This window comes from Orbicella faveolata, unplaced genomic scaffold (genome assembly GCF_042242905.1).
Source record: "Orbicella faveolata isolate gen_17 unplaced genomic scaffold, um_ofav_v1 contig_47, whole genome shotgun sequence".
In the NCBI taxonomy this organism is placed as follows: domain Eukaryota; kingdom Metazoa; phylum Cnidaria; class Anthozoa; order Scleractinia; family Merulinidae; genus Orbicella; species Orbicella faveolata.
In genome coordinates this window covers 10,819,655-10,836,390 of record NW_028301577.1, presented here as the reverse complement: position 1 = coordinate 10,836,390, position 16,736 = coordinate 10,819,655, and the positions used below count along the sequence as shown (strand labels likewise).

The 16,736-nt window shown below is 37.4% G+C and overlaps 2 protein-coding genes and 1 long non-coding RNA gene across 8 annotated transcripts in view; 2 read left to right on the top strand and 1 right to left on the bottom strand.

Moving 5' to 3' along the window:
- Nucleotides 1–1,557, top strand: part of LOC110048411 (nucleoprotein TPR-like) — a 43,574-nt gene extending 42,017 nt beyond the window's left edge. For all 3 annotated transcript variants that reach the window (XM_089278951.1, XM_089278952.1, XM_089278950.1), the window contains exons 55-57: nucleotides 83–178; nucleotides 730–780; nucleotides 1,349–1,557. In XM_089278951.1, coding sequence (XP_089135077.1) covers nucleotides 83–178; nucleotides 730–780; nucleotides 1,349–1,428 — 227 coding nt within the window. In that variant the 3' untranslated portion in view covers nucleotides 1,429–1,557. The remainder of the gene's footprint in view (nucleotides 1–82; nucleotides 179–729; nucleotides 781–1,348) is intronic.
- A 3,791-nt stretch (nucleotides 1,558–5,348) lies between these two features.
- LOC149097126 (uncharacterized) lies at nucleotides 5,349–6,906 on the bottom strand. Its single transcript, XM_089278954.1, has 2 exons — nucleotides 6,478–6,906; nucleotides 5,349–5,864 (listed from the first exon to the last, which is right to left on the bottom strand). Exons 1-2 carry the CDS (start codon nucleotides 6,904–6,906, stop codon nucleotides 5,349–5,351), a joined length of 945 nt encoding a protein of 314 aa, XP_089135080.1.
- LOC110048342 (uncharacterized) lies at nucleotides 5,505–13,202 on the top strand. Of its 4 annotated transcripts, none has more exons than XR_016204037.1 (4): nucleotides 5,505–5,635; nucleotides 9,658–9,712; nucleotides 10,325–10,371; nucleotides 12,461–13,202. It is a non-coding gene; the product is annotated as an uncharacterized LOC110048342 (long non-coding RNA). The 4 variants fall into 4 exon arrangements; XR_016204039.1 differs by having other exon boundaries at nucleotides 10,239–10,371; XR_016204036.1 differs by lacking the exon at nucleotides 5,505–5,635 and adding an exon at nucleotides 6,822–8,064.
- Nucleotides 13,203–16,736: the final 3,534 nt, after the last annotated feature.

Below are 16,736 nucleotides of genomic sequence, written 5' to 3'. Positions count from 1 at the left end.
CGTAGTTTCTTTTGCACAGTATCAGGTTTGCTACAAAGAAACTAAGACAAACCAAGTATTGTTATTGTTGTTTTTTATCCAGATTTAAATCGAGGTAGAGGCTCTGTAGTACAGTTAAGAAGGCCTGCTACAACATCTACTTGGTCTAATGCACGAGGAGGTCAGCAAGTACAAAGAGGTGAGAGCACTGTGAAACAAGTCTGTTTACTTGATGTGTGCTTGGGTACTGCAACCAATCATCTCTTGTAAGAAGCCAGGAGTAGTATTTTCAATCTTTGTGGTTGTTGTATTAGGGACCTTCACATTATAATATACGATACTTGACATTCATGCAGCTAAACTAGAAATAAAAATATTTATAATAGGAATACATTATGCAAATTTAAGGGAACAAGTGTCAAAAATCTTCAGCTGTGATTCAGCTGTGCTCGAGACAATTTTTTGCCTGGCCAATCTGTTTCCCAGAAGCTCTTCTTCTACTGGTCAGTAACAGGGGAGAGCAAGGGCTATGGGAATGAGATCAGTTTAAAAGTAGCAATTCATACCCTTTGGAAGTCCCTTTCACCATTTGGTCAACTTGAACAGACAATTTCCTTGTGGCCTCTGTATAATGTGGGTCATGGGTGCAGAAGTTTACACACCCAAGTTGAGAGGGGGTGAATGCTTGTTTTAGGCATCTCCCTTATCAGGTAGTACATATAATAACAAATACTTCAATTTGCTTTGTAGGTGCTCCTGCATCAGGAAGAGTACGTCGACTTAGAAGGGACCCTGTTAGAGGTAAGATTTTGGAACGATGAAGTTAGAATTTATAAACAGATAACTCGAGGTGCTACAAATGCTCTGATTGGTCAACTGCTTTTGACTTCAGATGGAACAGACCTTGCTAGCTTGAGTTGTTTGTTTTCCCATTACAGACCACCTGATATTCTCTAGATAATTCTTCTTTTATCCATTTAAAAATTATTCACTCATATACACAGGACTATTTGAAACTTTGAAAACAAGCATTCTCAAGGGTATTATCACATGGTCTGAAATGGGGTAACACACCGCCCAAGATAAAAAGGTCTATTCAGGGTCATTTCATAGAAACACTCTCATTTCTCTTAATGGTGTATTAGTCCAATGGGATTTGACTGGTGTGAAGTATTGACATTCAGCATCAGTATTGAGCCATCTTTGTTGTTATCACTGCTTCTTGTAGTTTGCTGTTACTTAATCCATTCAGTTCTTCAACATCTCACATGCTTTATTCAGCTGTTGAAGCAAACATCTGTAGGGTTGAATTCATCAGTTCAGAATTGAATGTTGCAGACACTCAGTTATTTTTCTTGATGCTGTATAGGTCCTGGTGCTCATCGTGGGCGCGGAACACAGATGCGTGGCAGGCAAGGTGGAACTCCTCGAGGAGGAGGACAAACATGAACTTACATTGTCAATAATTTTGTAACTTAGAAGTGTTAATTTTAGTAGCTTTTGTACAGAATAGACTTTTTATTTCTTTTGTTTTCATTTAGAATCTTGTAATAAAGTTAACATGTAGCGTGCACAGCATGTGATTTGATTTGTTTTTTTCCTCCTATTCTATACCTCTAGCTGAAATTTATGTTTCAGAAGGTTTACCTTTTCAGTGCCATTAAAACTCAACCTGCCAAATTAATCAAGGAAAGGAAAGCGCATCCAATTATTTATCAAGCCTCATTCTCACAGAATCTACATGTATATGTAAGAGTGCAAATTCCAGGCTGAGCATTGACTCGACATAATAATTTGTGGTTTAATGTAACTGAACGAAATTTAACCCCACGGCAAAGTTTGTCAGTTTTCCTCCTTCCACACAACATTTATGCAACCGCATAACCTTACTCGTGCACCTTGTGACTAACATATGAATAATGTGCGGCACACCAAAGTGAGTCATTGTTGTGTTCTCCGGCAAAGCACTAACATCTTTCTGCTTGGGTGATCCTGTGATGGACTAGCATCACAGCCCAGGGGGAAGCAAAAATAATCCTAGTTGTTTCATGCTGCAGAATTGGGAGATCAAAACAATACCGGTAAGTATGTGCGGCCCCAAAGGGTATGGGTTTTTAGCATGTTTGATCAGAAATAGGGTATCAAGTGTGGCCGTTCTGGAAATAGGTTATGGTTTTTACACTCTAGTCTTCAATTTAGTATGATTTTTAGAAGAAGCTATTTTTTTTTTAATCACTATCAATAAGACCATCAACAAAAGCCCTTCAAAATGCCTTTAACATTGGTCTGAGCTAAGGAACTAATTATAAGGCAGGTTTAAAACAGGGTACTTTTAATTATTTAAGGTGGCTGAACACAGTTTCTGATCCCTGTGTTCATTAACCTTTTCTCTAAAACGCTTGATCCTTTGGTCACCAAAAATGGCAGTAAGCAAGTTAACAACACAAACTTTGGTTTTTTGATAGATAAGCTGACGTATGTGCCAGTAACATGAATAAATATAAACAGGCCTTTAAAATTGGGTTTTTTTTATTTGCAGGAGATCTAGTCATTAGATTTTCTTTATAATTTCCATGCAACAAGCTTGTAATGGTACTCACAAGCTGACACTGTTTTGATAACAATTTAACAGAGAGATCTTTAATTATCCCTTGTTGAAGGTTCACTGGAATTTCTAAAATCTCCTTTGTTTAAGTTCATATTTTTTTCAATACTCCAGTTACTTCCTAAAGTATTTTCGTGCCAAATTTTGTGAAATTCTAACAAGTGGTTCTCGATAGATAGGCATATTTCCGAGAAAGCTAGTTCTGCATTCGATCGCAATTTTTTGACTTACTATGCATGTGCTGCATTAAACTGGGTTCTTTCAATAACAAGGAAAAATCTGAGAATTGCTGGGTTCTTTGTGTCGTTACCTTTTCTAACATACCTTTCAAATAAAAGGCTAAAATATCAACACTCTGGTTTCAATTACGAAGACAAATAGCCAAGATAAAGTGGACATTGAGCAAATAAAATGATCGCTGTATCAACGGCACGTTTGTTTTGTAATCCTTGTGCGCGCGCTGAATCGCATTAGCAAGGGTGCGCGCGAAAACTGTGTTCGGCCACCTTAGTGTTCAGTTCGTTAAGTAGGGTATCAAATTTTTGGTCAGGTTATAAATAGGGTAGGGATAGCTGCAGATTTGGTCTTAAATAGGGAAAGGTTTTTGGGAAGCGGGTTGCACACCTCCACCCAATTTTTCTGGGAGTGCCCCAGCCCCCCCCCCCCCCACCTCCCCCAGTTTGCAGATGGAGTTTCTAGACTCCAATGCTTTCACTCACTAACAAGTCTTAGTTTGTGTGCTGATCTTGTGGATCAATGAACCCACTCCTCCCTCTCTTATGAGAAACTTTGTTCAACTAATAGTCCATTTATTGGTTTAGTGTGGCAGTGCATGTCACTTGCCACTCACATGTTGCTAAGGAAACATCCATGCCATGCCAGAATGTTACCAACTCCACAGAAGGTACTACCTCCAAGGACATCCACTGAGGGTGAGTTAGACTGTATCATCGTTTTAGAAGCTATCTTTGACAGGTAAGTGACACTCGCCAGAAATTATAATGATTGTGAATTTAGTGTTTGTATATGAATCCAATGACAAATGATTTCCTTAAAAATTGAATTCTGAACAATTTATGAATAGCACAGTAAAGTTCACTGTATGAATATGATGATTACTGGCACTAATAATATCTTATATTCTTAGCCTTGTAAATTCATTGTTTTAACTTGGGTGTTGGCCTGAGGACGTGTTACATTAGAGTGACATGTTACATTATTATTTTGGTCACCGTCATCATTACCAAGTGGCCCATCAGGCTTGGTCTTATCCCGGCATCTCCAGCGTTAAGTGACTAGGAGTATTATTTTCTACTCCCCCCTGGATGGGATGCTAGTCCTTCGCAGGGTAACCCCCAGCATTAAGTTTGCCAGAACCTATTTATGCACCTGGGTGGGGAGAGGCACTGCGAGAGTAAAGTGTCTTGTCTAAGAACACAATGCAATGTCCCCCACCAGGGGAACTTAGGAAAATGTTAAATTTCCCCAAGTCGGAGAGAACTCTGGTAATTTTATTTTTAGCGGAGCTCCGGCCCGAAGGGCCGCCAAGAGGAGCCCCATTCTCATATAGGAAAGAAAAGGAAACCCATGCGTTGATTTCCTCATGGTTATCATGAATAGCGATATTGCTCGTGGGCGCGTACGCACAACGACGGCGACGACGGAGTCACGCAACATGGCGGCCATACTCGAAATAATAGGTTGACAGCCCTGGTTTATCATGCACTTCTTTGATATTGGACATTCATGTTATGATCAATTGACACCTGTCAAAACAAGGTATCCGCTGATCAGTATCACGTGACCACATCGCGGCTCAAGTGTACAGCTCATCGAGGTCACGTGTTTTTTGAGGTTGACCGCTGACCAAGTGCTGGTTTTTGATTGGATCGCGGGCTCATGTCAGGTTAACTTGTTGAAAATGGGGCAGGATAGTTCGGAAGCGGGTTAATGCAAACCCAGGATTAAAAGTTCACTGAATTATAACTTTTTCTCTATACATTTTTTTTTTGCTGCTTTGTTTTGTGTATATGGTGATTATTAAAACTCAAAACAGAAGGCCAAACAATATACAGAAAACCGCACTGCAAAGTTACAAAACTCAAATCAAAATTCTACCTTTTCCTGGATTAGCTTAATTGCGCTCTGAACAACACGGCCCAGGAGCTACGCTTTTAGGCTGGCCTAAATCTACATATTAAGGTGACTTATGATAATCGATGTGCTGAACTCTGGATAGAATGGCCCCGGTTTGAGCCCTGGCCAGGATTAACATGTTATGTTCTGGGGCAAGGCAAGGCACTTAACTCTTACAGTGCCTCACCCGTCTGGGGTATATATCAAATGGTAATGGTTACCGGCAAATGTTACACTGGTGGATCAACCAAAGAATAAAAATGTTCATCAGTTAGTGAAAAGTGTAACAAGTTTTTTGTATTCTTTATTGGAAGTAAATATGAGCTGGCAGTGTTATTACGAGGACATGACCACTATTATTATGGGTTTGCCATGGTTTTCAAAAACATGTTTGTCTGACTAAGCCATTTGAAATAATTATTACTAATACCAGTTGTATCAAGATGGAGATTCAAGCACGTATGAGAAAAATTGGACTGATTGCGAATGGGAACTAGTAAAACGTGTGCATGGAGTTAATTATAGGAGAATTTGCTAGCAAGAAAATTTGTATTTAAATGCAATATTAAAGTAAAATGTGCTATTTCTAGGTTTTTATGGCTACAATATGTTCTTTGTGGTTGTCACATTATTCCACTTTCCCATCACTGGAGGAGCCTGTGACAACTGATTTTACACTTTCACATATGTCTGAGGAATCTGGGACAGCTGAACAGAGTTCCTCTTCTAGAAGAGTCTTTCCAATTGTATGAAAGCCTGATGAAGACCTACTTGCCTTTGATGTTTGATGTCCAGTTTCCTCTGGTTCCTTTTGGGTATGCAAAGGCAAAGAACAGTCTAATTGTTGAGCATTTGGAGTAGATCCTGCTTTATCACTGTGTGTTTCATAACTGCCACCCTGCCACTGTGTTTGAGGTAAGCTCGCAATTTCTTGAAAATATTCCTTCTTTGCTGTAGCTTGTTGAACGTGGACTTCAGGTTGTGGTGAATTGCTCTCTATTTGCTGTAACACAGACTGTACCAGAGTAAAATCCAATTGAGGCAGTTGTAAACTGAAGCTGTCCAGTATACTCACTGCAATTCCATCAGCCAGATCTGAGCTGAACATGTTCCAGTTAAGGTCATCAGTTACTGGGTCCACGTTCTACGTGTTTGAGTAGAGGAAAAAACTGTTTGAAGTGATTTCAACATTTAAACTACACTTTTGCAGACTCATACTTGTGAAACTAGAAATTAAACTGCCTCTTCATCTTTCTGACTTCAGAAATGTCAAATTATTATGTAAGTACAATTTTATATTAGAAATACAGAGAGAAAATAAGTTTTAAACAAATCTAATTGATTGTTACACTACTGCCTGGTGGTAATTTTCTATTTGGCCCTGCAGATAACTATTCTCGTAAAAGAAGTTGAGAATTATCCACAGGTGTGCTTCTAAGCACAATGAATAGTTGGACAGGAAGAAATAAATTTTTGTTACTATTTGTCAGATCCATGTAATAGAAACAGTGTTGATGGGAAGGAGAAAAAGCAGGCACAGTCTGGTAAAAAAATAATAGCAATTCATGTGACTTCAAAACCTGCAACACCGCTTAACAATGTTCTTAAGACAGAAAATGTTGAGAATTTCCTGGGGAGGCACCTGCTGGATCAAATCATGCTGTGAAAATTTTTCCTGATTCAAAACTGAATTCCCCTCAGGATGAATTTGAAATATATATGACAAATAATGTAGTAAAGAGAATTTGGGAACTGACCCTAGGCCTAGGGCTTGAAGAGTCGATACCCTGTTTTTGCTTGGATGTTTTTGTAATGTTTTGCCCATCTAGTAGCTCCTCTGAAACATCCTTTTCGTGATGGGATTTTACGGTCTGATCACCAACATTGCTGCTTTTAACTGTATTTCTCTGCAACAACTTTGGATTTTGTGATTGGTCTAACCCATTGTGCATGGTCACAGCATGGAAGGTAGTCGGTACACCATATGGGTATCCATGGTAACACATTCCTGGATGGCACCACATGAGAGGTGTAGGTACAGCTGGACACTGATGACCAAAGTATTTTTCCCAAAGTCGTTGCTGCACTTCCTGGCCAATGAGAGTTGTGTTTGCTAGGCTAAAATGAGCCATGTGCACCCCACCAGGGAACTGTGGGGCATTGATATTGTCCTGGTAGTGATTCATCCGGGAAGCTGAAGAAAAGTAATTTGAGTGATCAACAGCTAATTTCTCCTGATAATATTAATACATTGTTGAAAATAGTGGTGATGAGAATAAAGGTAACCATCAATGAGGATTATTGTCTTGCTCTGCTACGTTCTCCAAATTTGACAGTAAAAGAAATGAAATTGAAGTCAAAAACTTAGGAGAGTTCAGCTTTACAGGAGTTTCTCAAATCGCACAATGAAGCATATTTAGATGTTGTTTAAAATGTTATAACCTTAACCGTGGTCAGGATTGAGCCGGTACCAATCGGTATTTCTAATTTCTTCCATCGGAAGAAAACCAACGACATTTCGTGAACCTACCTGGCTTTTAAAAAAATCTCTAACGATTTTGATTTTCGTGATCAGTCAGTTGAGTACAAGACTTAACAGTGAATCGATTCAAAGCCATACGAATTCAGTTTCTGTTCTTCTCTCTTCGTTCTTGTCGCTCGCGAATGTTGACAGTTTGTTGATCGAAGGCTATGGGAACCATGAGGTCAGTTGTCAGCTCGCGTCAAGGGCATTTTCGTAAAGCGCGAGCTCTTCGAAGTTTGTACAAGTGTAAACTCGCTCTTTGGTTTGACTATCTCGGTAGCAAATATGCCCGGGCCGCAATTAAATCAATTAGCTTATCATAAAGCAAATCGTGATCGAAAGCTTCATTTGCTGATTAGGCGAGTTATCAAAGGATTGATCATTCTTAAACTAATTGCGCGCGAAGAAATGAAACGCAACATTCCACTTCATTTTTGTGCACAAATAAAGCAAAAGCTGTCAAGAGCAGTTCTGTGCCATGCAATCGAAAAAAATAAAACAAATTAATACTTACAGACAACATAGTTTCACAGTTGTGGACTTCGTGTCCGCCATTTTGATAACTTGAACCCAGAGCCTCTCGAGATACTGTAACCGTTAGCTTGTACCCAGAGACAAACTCAGGGGGTCGGGAGTCGGTATTTTTGAGCAAAATTAATTTATACAATGCAGCACGTATAACCCTCCGATAGTCGCGGAGTTTGGAAAGCGTTTGTGCTGGACGTAGAGTTGAATATTTCTGGAATTCACAAGCTGCGAAAGATCAAGAAGTACCCTTCGTTTTGTTTGGAAAATGCTGTTTATAAGAGGCAAGCTGGAGGTAAGCCTTTATAAGCTCCAAAAACGCCAAAGTTCACTGTACAACAAGAAGTTTGGTATACCACCAGATGTGAATGGTTCCCTTTGGCAGATTAGGCCTGAATTGTAATCTCATATTCGTTGAGTTGTTTGTATTTAGTTTTTTTGAGACTAGTCGAGAGTGGGGAACTTGTTTGGGGTAGAACTACTGTACAAGAAAAGATGGACGCAGTACAATTTGCCAAAATGCCTTACGAACTTAAGGGGGGTCCTTCTGAACTACAGACTTAGAGCAGTTGCTAATTGATAGCTAAAGGCAATATTTTGCAGGAAAGCTATTTTAGAGTGTTTTGCAGTGCTAAATCGTGAATTTTATGAGAAAAAAAACACGACTTCGCGTGCTTAACTAGTGCCAGTCGAAAACCGCGCGTAAAAATTTTAAATCTCTAAAACATAGAAAAAGTGAGGAAGAGTTGCGATTTTTCTTTTGAATCAGAAATAACTTAGCCTTCGTTGTAACTGTAAGTGTGGAATTACTGTTAACACGAAAAAGAGGAAAGCTACTGTAGAAAGTCTGTTAATACAGCTAATGCTTGTTTATTACCTCGTAACATTTATGATAATGCGAGTTTCATAAAACCCATACATAGCATTCAGTACCTGGATGTTCTTAATCTACTGACACTGATTTAAATTTTCGGAATTAGGTGGCTTTTAAGTTTTAGGGGTTTTTTTTATTCAGGTCACATGACTGGTCAGATATGGCCGTGATTTGAAACCTTTGCAGGAGTCTTAAATGGAACTAACCTGTGCAAAAAGTTTATCCTTAGGAGGTCTGGTTTTCAAAATATGATGGTTAGAAATCTCCCATAGCAACAAATTCATGGCAAATTGGTGGTTAAGAAGGACCCCCCTTAACCCACTGAGATTTGTCTCTGCACTAGCAGCATTACACATCTAACATTTCAAGTTTTTAGAACCTTTCTGTGCTTTTTATGAGCCTGCATTAAGATTTATGTACCAGTCAATGAAAGCCCCGCTCCCCCCCCCCCCTCCACCCTGCCCCAACCCTGAGGATAAAGTGAGGCTTCTCTCCTAAATGGGCTTATTTCTTATTTCTGTTGGCTCATACTGGATCTATTTCATTTTAAATAGTAGCCTGTAAACAAGCTAATATTTACATGTCTATGAGCAGCAAAGCTTTGAGAAAAGTGAACCTGCTCTGATATCTGAAAATTTTTCATTTCCACGCCTGAAACTGCAGAAAAATAAGCCATTTAATTTTCATTGGAAGAATGAAGTTTGGCAGGTCACATTTCACTGGAAAATGTTCAATTCTTTTACATCAATATGCCAGAGCAAATCATATCAGAAAACCTTTTACTCCATAAGAAAAAGACCCTACAGGTGCAACTTCATAAATGAAGCTTTCACCATCATTCATCAGTGCTAAGCAAAGACTTGTCTAGTATAATTGAGAATTTGTTTCAACTGCAACATAACTATACTGCAGTTAGTCAGTTGCCAAAACCTGTGGTCCTACTTTCCTCATTCTGCCCATTTTCTAATAGTGACATTGTCCTCTCCAATTGATTTATTTTGCTTCCTCCCACAGTTTCTGATGGAAAATGAAAAGATTGGAGTGGAAGTGTCTGCATCATTAGCAAATGGTGAGTATGGCTTTATTTTTAGGACAATGGATATTCCTTAGAGAGGGACTATTTAAATGTACTATAAGACATTTTCCAGAGGACTACAGGAATTTTCTCACTCACTTACTGTATTGTTGTAATTATAGTACCATTATTTGTTTGATTGCTCTCTCTTGTACGGAAATTCTTCCTGAGAATTAAGCCTTTATAGTTAAGGCCTCCTTTGATGAATTGAAGCCTTTTTTCACTCCTTAGTTCTGGTGGGTGACACAAAGCAATATTTTCAGTAGGCTTGAAGTGGCTACTCACATCTGAATTTTTTTTGGAATCTTTCACTTTTAATTAAGTTTATAAATACTAGTGTCCAGAAATGTTGTTTGGGGTGGTGGGTGTTTGCTTCAGCTGATTGTTGTCCTGCATCAACCTTTCTCTGTTCCTTTATAGTTCAGAGGGAAAATACATGTAATATGCTGTCTAGATATTATAATAGTATTTCCAAATAGGTGATTAAAATGTGCTTTGGCTAAAGATTTCTGATCTACAGGATCTCCAATATCACCAGCAAGAATATGGTTGCTAAAACTTATTTTTGCTTCTTACAACAATTGTTGATTCATGTTGATGGAACAGTTTGCAAAGGATTGCGGAAATGCATCTCAGCTGTTTTATGGCAACAGGTGAATACAGTTTATTTTCTGTTCTTCCAAAACATGTGATTATCTCTTTTGAACTGGGAGTTAAGGAACCATGCACTGGTAATTCTCCTTCATAGCGGGTTACTTGTGACATCATGCAAGGCTTCTTTCCAGAGAGAAGATGAAGTGTTGTGTGATGATCCAAATAACAGGTTTAAATGAGACTATACCTCAGCTATTTTAAGGGCCTGTTGACTGATCTTTTTGAGTTTTTGCTAAGGAAAATTGTTATATAACCTACTCACATTTAGCTAGTTATATTAGTTATTTCATGTTCTTTTTGCTTTTCCATGGTCTGACTAACGTCATGCTGATGTCAACAGGCCACAACCATGTCCATGTGACTAATTCTAAAAAACTCTTTAAAAAAAGATTAAAGTACAATATGTTTTAGTGCAACAATAATGCAGACACTGAGGGCAGGAAAAAAATGAAATTCAATTGCCTAGTGGGCCAGTAAATTTCAGTTTTCACCTGCCCTCACTTGTCATATTACTTACGGAGAAAGATATATTACTTGCCGACATGGCAGCCAGTATGGCAATCAGTTGACAAAAGCAAACAAAGTATGCTTGGATTCCTAACTAATCTATGCTTTCAATTTAATGGTTGACTAATCTTGCAGTCTTAAGTTTTGTAATAACTTCTGACTGGAAATTATCATTATTATTCCAGCTGCCATTTTCATTCAGACTCACAAGACTACTGAGGCTAATTTCACTTGCCCACCAGGTCACTGAAATTCTATTTTCACTTGCCCAAGAGCAAGATTTTTTTGCCCCTGGCAATCAGACTTGGGTTTTTCCTGCTCTGAGATAGCTTGCTGCTATAAATTTTGTACTGTTTCTGTTCATTTTGTGGAGTGTTTTGAACACTGTCATCTCTAATTATAACGAGTAAGAAGAATGGAATTAATTTGATTTTCCAACAGCTTCTGGACGACTGTCTTTATTAGTTCAGTAGAACAATTCATAACTGACAAAAAGTTTGGAAAGGACCTTATTGCTATCACAAATGTTGAGTACAGTTTCGGTCTTTCTCAGTAAAAATAATGTATATGAAGACTTGATTGATCATCAAAGTTATATACACAACTTACTGCTAAGCAGTTGTGAGCAACTGGGTGCTGATCACATTGTGAGTTTGTGATATACCCACAGACAGTGAAGATGCAAGTGAATGTATGAAAGATCATATGTTTGAACTGCGGAGAAAGATATGAAGACATGATTGATCATCACAGTTATATACACAACTTAAGCAGTTGAGAGATTAATACAGTTTCTTGTCTGTTGTTCCAAAACATGTGATCATCTCTTTTGAGTTGGAAGTTAAGCAACCATTCTTCATATCCTTCTCTGCTGTTCAAATATATCTTTCATATATATACTTGAAAAATAATGTACTTATATATCCTAGTTAGGGCCTGTTTAAATGTATATGTATGTATGATTTTTAAAACGCTCTCCTGGGGACCCTTCAAAAGTGCCATCTTCTTCCAAATTCTATTGAGAAACTATTTAGACTTATTGTAGGGCCGAGAACTCGTGATCGGAGAACCAATCTTTTTCTTTAGAGAAAGGCTTCTATTAGTATGCTAGTATGGTAAATAAAGATTTGTAATGAAAGACGCCCATTCTGGAGCATTTGCGATCCTAACATAAAATTTTAAAAATACTTTTCTCAGATTAAATGTTGGGTTGCATCTTCATGATCAGCTTGCGCTCGCCTTCAGAATATATAACAAATGATTCTTGAGGTTTGGGAGAAAATTCTCCAATCCCCAACGAGGGCTATAAACGATAGTATGAAACTTAAATAGGAAAGCAAACTATTTCTTTCAGAAATGCTTAAAAACTACTTACTAATTATAAATGAGTTCTAATTAACCTGAGTAGAGGTCATCTTCAGAGTCGAGTGAGAAGCTTTACAGGTTGATTGACAAACTTGCACTTTTCACTTGACTCTGAAGATTAGTTCTGCTAAGTTTATCAAAAAGTCAGTCAGTTATCAGCAACAGATCTTTTCATAACTACCTTACGCTTACTTTTTATGTTATTTTTCTTTCTAGATTCAAAGACAAACATCGGAAAGCTCAGTGGAGTTACCAAGAGCGAAGCAAGACAAAGCAAAGCAAAGCATATTGTAATAAAATGACTTTTGCGAGAAAATTATCGGGGAATAATTGCTGTGTGTTTAAGTGGCCGAGGAAAAAACCCGGGAAAAAGTCCACAAAATTGTCTTGGATTTAAAGTCTTGGATTAAAAATTCTCGTTTTAAAGCGAACGAGAAAAACGTCTGAGAAAAACCTTAGTCTTTTGGACGGTAATATTGTCTTGAGGCAGAAAAAATTGCGCGTTCAAAGCGACCGGAAAAAATTCAGAAAAAACTAAGACTTTTGGCGGGAAAAAATTTTCTTGTTTGACGATATTGCGCTTTTAAAAGGGTCCAAAGAGTCTAAAAAAAACTAAGTCTTTTGGCGGGAAAATTGGCCTTAGAAAAAAAAGTCTGCGCTTTTGAATGGTGTCTGGTTTTGATTCAAAGATATACTAAGTCTTTTGGCGGGAAAAATCTTGCACCGTGCAACGGATTTCTCCCATCAAAAGTCAAAGTATATGTTTGATTTCTGGCTAGACCCTGTTCAAAAGTGCAGAATTTTTTTTCTTTTTGGCAGCCCTACATAGTCAAAAAACAGTAAAAGAGATAGCCTACATTCCGACTAGTTTCCAGTCCCCTTTTAAAAGCGCAATAGTTTTTTTATTTCTTTTGTAAAATGAAAGAAAAAAGAGAAATAAACAACCATTGTTGTAGAATATTTTATTGTTTTGTTCCATTAATGTAATTTACAAGGTAAACTTGTTTACAACACTTTAAATCTGTTCATCATTATTAAAGGAGATGAAAAAAATTCAAAGTCTGAAAATTATTTGTTGAAACTGCTAAGACGAAATTCCTTATTTCAAGAAACATTAACTCTGAAAATCTAAAATTATTACAATTACCTGAACTAGAATAATTCCGGCAAAAATTATGTGAATTTTTAAGAAATACAGTGAAGTACCGTGGCAACCATGCATGTTTTAGTTTTCAAACGTTTCTGCCAAACATATTTTCCTTCTGGTTAATAGCATGTCGAATAATCAAACAGCAAAATTTCGTGTGATTCAAGACAATTTCAGCTGATTGCGCGAAACGACACGAAATTCAAAATTTGAGTGTAGTTTGGTGCATATCGAATGTGACTGTAAATCGAGAAATTTAAGACAATTTTAGCAGTAAACAAGCCTAAAACGAAATTTTTTTTTTCCAAGAAATGTGCTTTAAAATTTGAGTGTAGTTTGGTGCATATCGAATGTGACTGTAAATCGAGAAATTTAAGACAATTTTAGCAGTAAACAAGCCTAAAACGAATTTTTTTTTTCCCAAGAAATGTGCTTTAGTCTGTGGTTTCAATAACATGGATCCGCGCTTATTCAGTCCTTTCAATCCCGAGGTCTAAGTATAAATTCTCTTTCCTAATTCTTATCTGTTCTTATACATTTCTTTTCGTATTAAGTACAGTGTAGCTGTAAACGTGAGAATTTGGCGATAAGTCAAGACTTTAATTAAATGCAGATTTTCTGTTCATTCTTTGCTGCACAATGCACTGACTTTGTGAGGAGAAATTGACTGTCGATCAGAAACTGTATCTAAACTCTTTGCTATTGTCCATTACCTAACGAAGCATCAAGTCAGAAACCACCCAAACATGATCCAAATCTTCCTCATGTCGGCAGGCATCCTTGTGTCCATAAGAGTCCAAGACTAGCCATGAAAATTCACGAATGAGAGTCTATCAGAGTCGGCAGCAAGGAGTTGCTAAGGAAACATAAGCAAAAGATCGACTTAACACTTAAGCAACTAAATACATATTTCGCTGGACAAATTTTATCTACATGCGCATAAAGGTCTCAACTCAACTGATATAGCTAGATTAATATATTCAGTATATTAAATCGAACTCGGCTCCCAGGCTTAAGAGAAAAAAAAGAAATCGCATTGAGAATGAGAAAATGTTTTTTGTTTGTTTATTCCCCCAAGCCTCGGAGCGAAGTTAGAATTTTGATATGTATCGGAATTGACCTATTGCTAGAAAAATGGTTTTCTTAAATAAATTAGACTCGGAACTGTCAACTACCAAGTCGTTTATTTTTCGCATTTTTGCTGCAAAAGTGACGCAAGTGTTTTGTGTATCATAATATGTTAACAAAATCAGGATAACATCTACTCTAAATTCCCGGTGTGAATCTGTTTACCTCACCTAAATCACGTTGCTTATAATTAATTTGCATTATAATGAAAACCGACTGGAACTGTGGAGAATGCGAACTTTTGAAGGTCATTCAAGGTCACCCAACTCCAGAAGGGAGAATAGAAAGACAGTGCTCAGCTTAACGAAAATATCTGCCTACAATTGTTAATAATATGATTATATTTATGATGAAGGCCCTCGAGAAATAAATTCAGTTCAGCCCTTGACAAAAGTGTTGCCCTAATCAAGTCCTCTTACGAAGAAATATACTCCCACAAGAATTTTTTGTTTAGAAACGGACTGTAAAACTCTCAGTATGTTTTTCTATTAAAAGAGGTTTTTAAAAAGCTCGCTATGAATCTCTATGATTTCTAAAAAAAATTCAAAGGGTTAAGCTCGATTAGGTAGTCCCGAACAGCTCTGCGAATGCTGCGAATGCTGTCTTTCCTCTCTAAGTCTTTTGGCGGGAAAATTGGGGAAAAAAAGGCACGGCGTTTCCCCTGGCTGCGGGCAGTCTTTTCAAATGCAATTGACATTAATCTCTTTTTAATGTTATTCCCCCTCATGAGCCTCAATTGCAAGCTAGTTCCAGTCCAATACCGAGAATACGAATATCGCTTAATATCCATTTTAAAGCTGATTTGTTTTTTATGAGCAAAACCGTTACTTGCACAGACCACGTTAAAACGCGAAGACACCATAAATACAGCGCTTGATTTTTTCAGTCTCTTTGATTTAGCACTTTAGAAAAGATAAGCGACAACTTCACTCGTCCTTTATATTGTTCACTGCACTAGTAAACTACTAAACGAGGAAAAAAGGCGGAAATTGTCCAGTTCGCCGTTTTAAATAACAATGAAAAAGAAAAAGTTTTCTATGATTTTGTGTGAGTTTAGAATAAGACGCAAAAGGCCAAAGTAACTTATTCTTTAAGTATTGCTTTGACAGGGAAGATTTAAACGCCGTGATGTCTGATTAAAGAAAGAATAATTATTCTAATCGTTTCTATTAATTTAAATCCCGCCAAAAAAAAAATAAATATTGGTCAATATTGATAAAAGAAGTAAAGACCCTCAATAATTGCCGGTTTCTTTCTTTTTTTGGGGGGGGGGGGGGGGGGGATCATTCCAAACTTGGTCGAGTTACGTGGAAGATTGAAGATAATATTTTCCCCAAGTTTTCTTGAATCAGTGTTAATTGGTTATCAGGGACCGTCGCGATCGTAGCAAGAGATAAGCACCCTAAATGATTTCTGTTTTGTTGTTCTTTTCGTTCCCTCAATGAAAAATGGGTGATCGATTCACTTTCTCTCAGCGCTTGCCTCTTAACAATATCTTATTCTGAAAGAAATATCATAATGTCAAATTGTAGAAAATTGGAGATATGTAAACCTCAATGTGCGATAAGTGTGTTAGAGGAAATTAACAGCCAATCGAAATAGTTAAACTTTAAATATTTTGTTTCCCTACATAACTCCAACCCATTTTCAGACTATATGTATTTCGGAATAGCATTCATTGCATTCTCAAACTTACACTAGTGTTTCTATGACTGGATAAGAACACGATAAACGCTGTCTCTTTCTTCAGCAAAATACATTCAGCAACCATTTTATGGAAATTTTATGATAATTTTCATGTTCTTACCTTTGGGGAATGTTATCATTCCTGATCCAGTGTTTGATTCACTTTGTTCGCGTGCATTTGGCTTTCTGTTGTCCATGTTATTTTCCTGAAAATAAAAATATCGTTTAAATATCGACATCCTTAGATTAGTGATGTTTGTATTCGAAAATGCGCAAAAATGTTTGGCGGTTAATTTAAAGTCCTAACGCGCGTGGAAATGTCAACAACTTCACTCGAACAATTAATAAAGTTCTCAAAGAAAACGAAAAAAGAAAAAGAAACTTTGTCTGTCTTCTAAATGCTAGCGCCACGTACGTCAAAGATCTCAGCGTACTTAGCCGCCTTAGAAATACAGATATACGCTTATTACAGGGCTGATTTAAAAATTGTAAGCACTTTCCCCCCATAATTTGCTCTCTAATAGAAGATTT

Coding starts and splice junctions, on each gene's coding strand:
- LOC149097126 (XM_089278954.1), bottom strand. CDS start 6,906: ATGAATCACTACCAGGACAATATCAATGCCCCACAGTTCCCTGGTGGG. Junction 5,865..6,477: donor CTTCAAGCCCTAGGCCTAGG/GTCAGTTCCCAA, acceptor TCAAACACGTAG/AACGTGGACCCAGTAACTGA.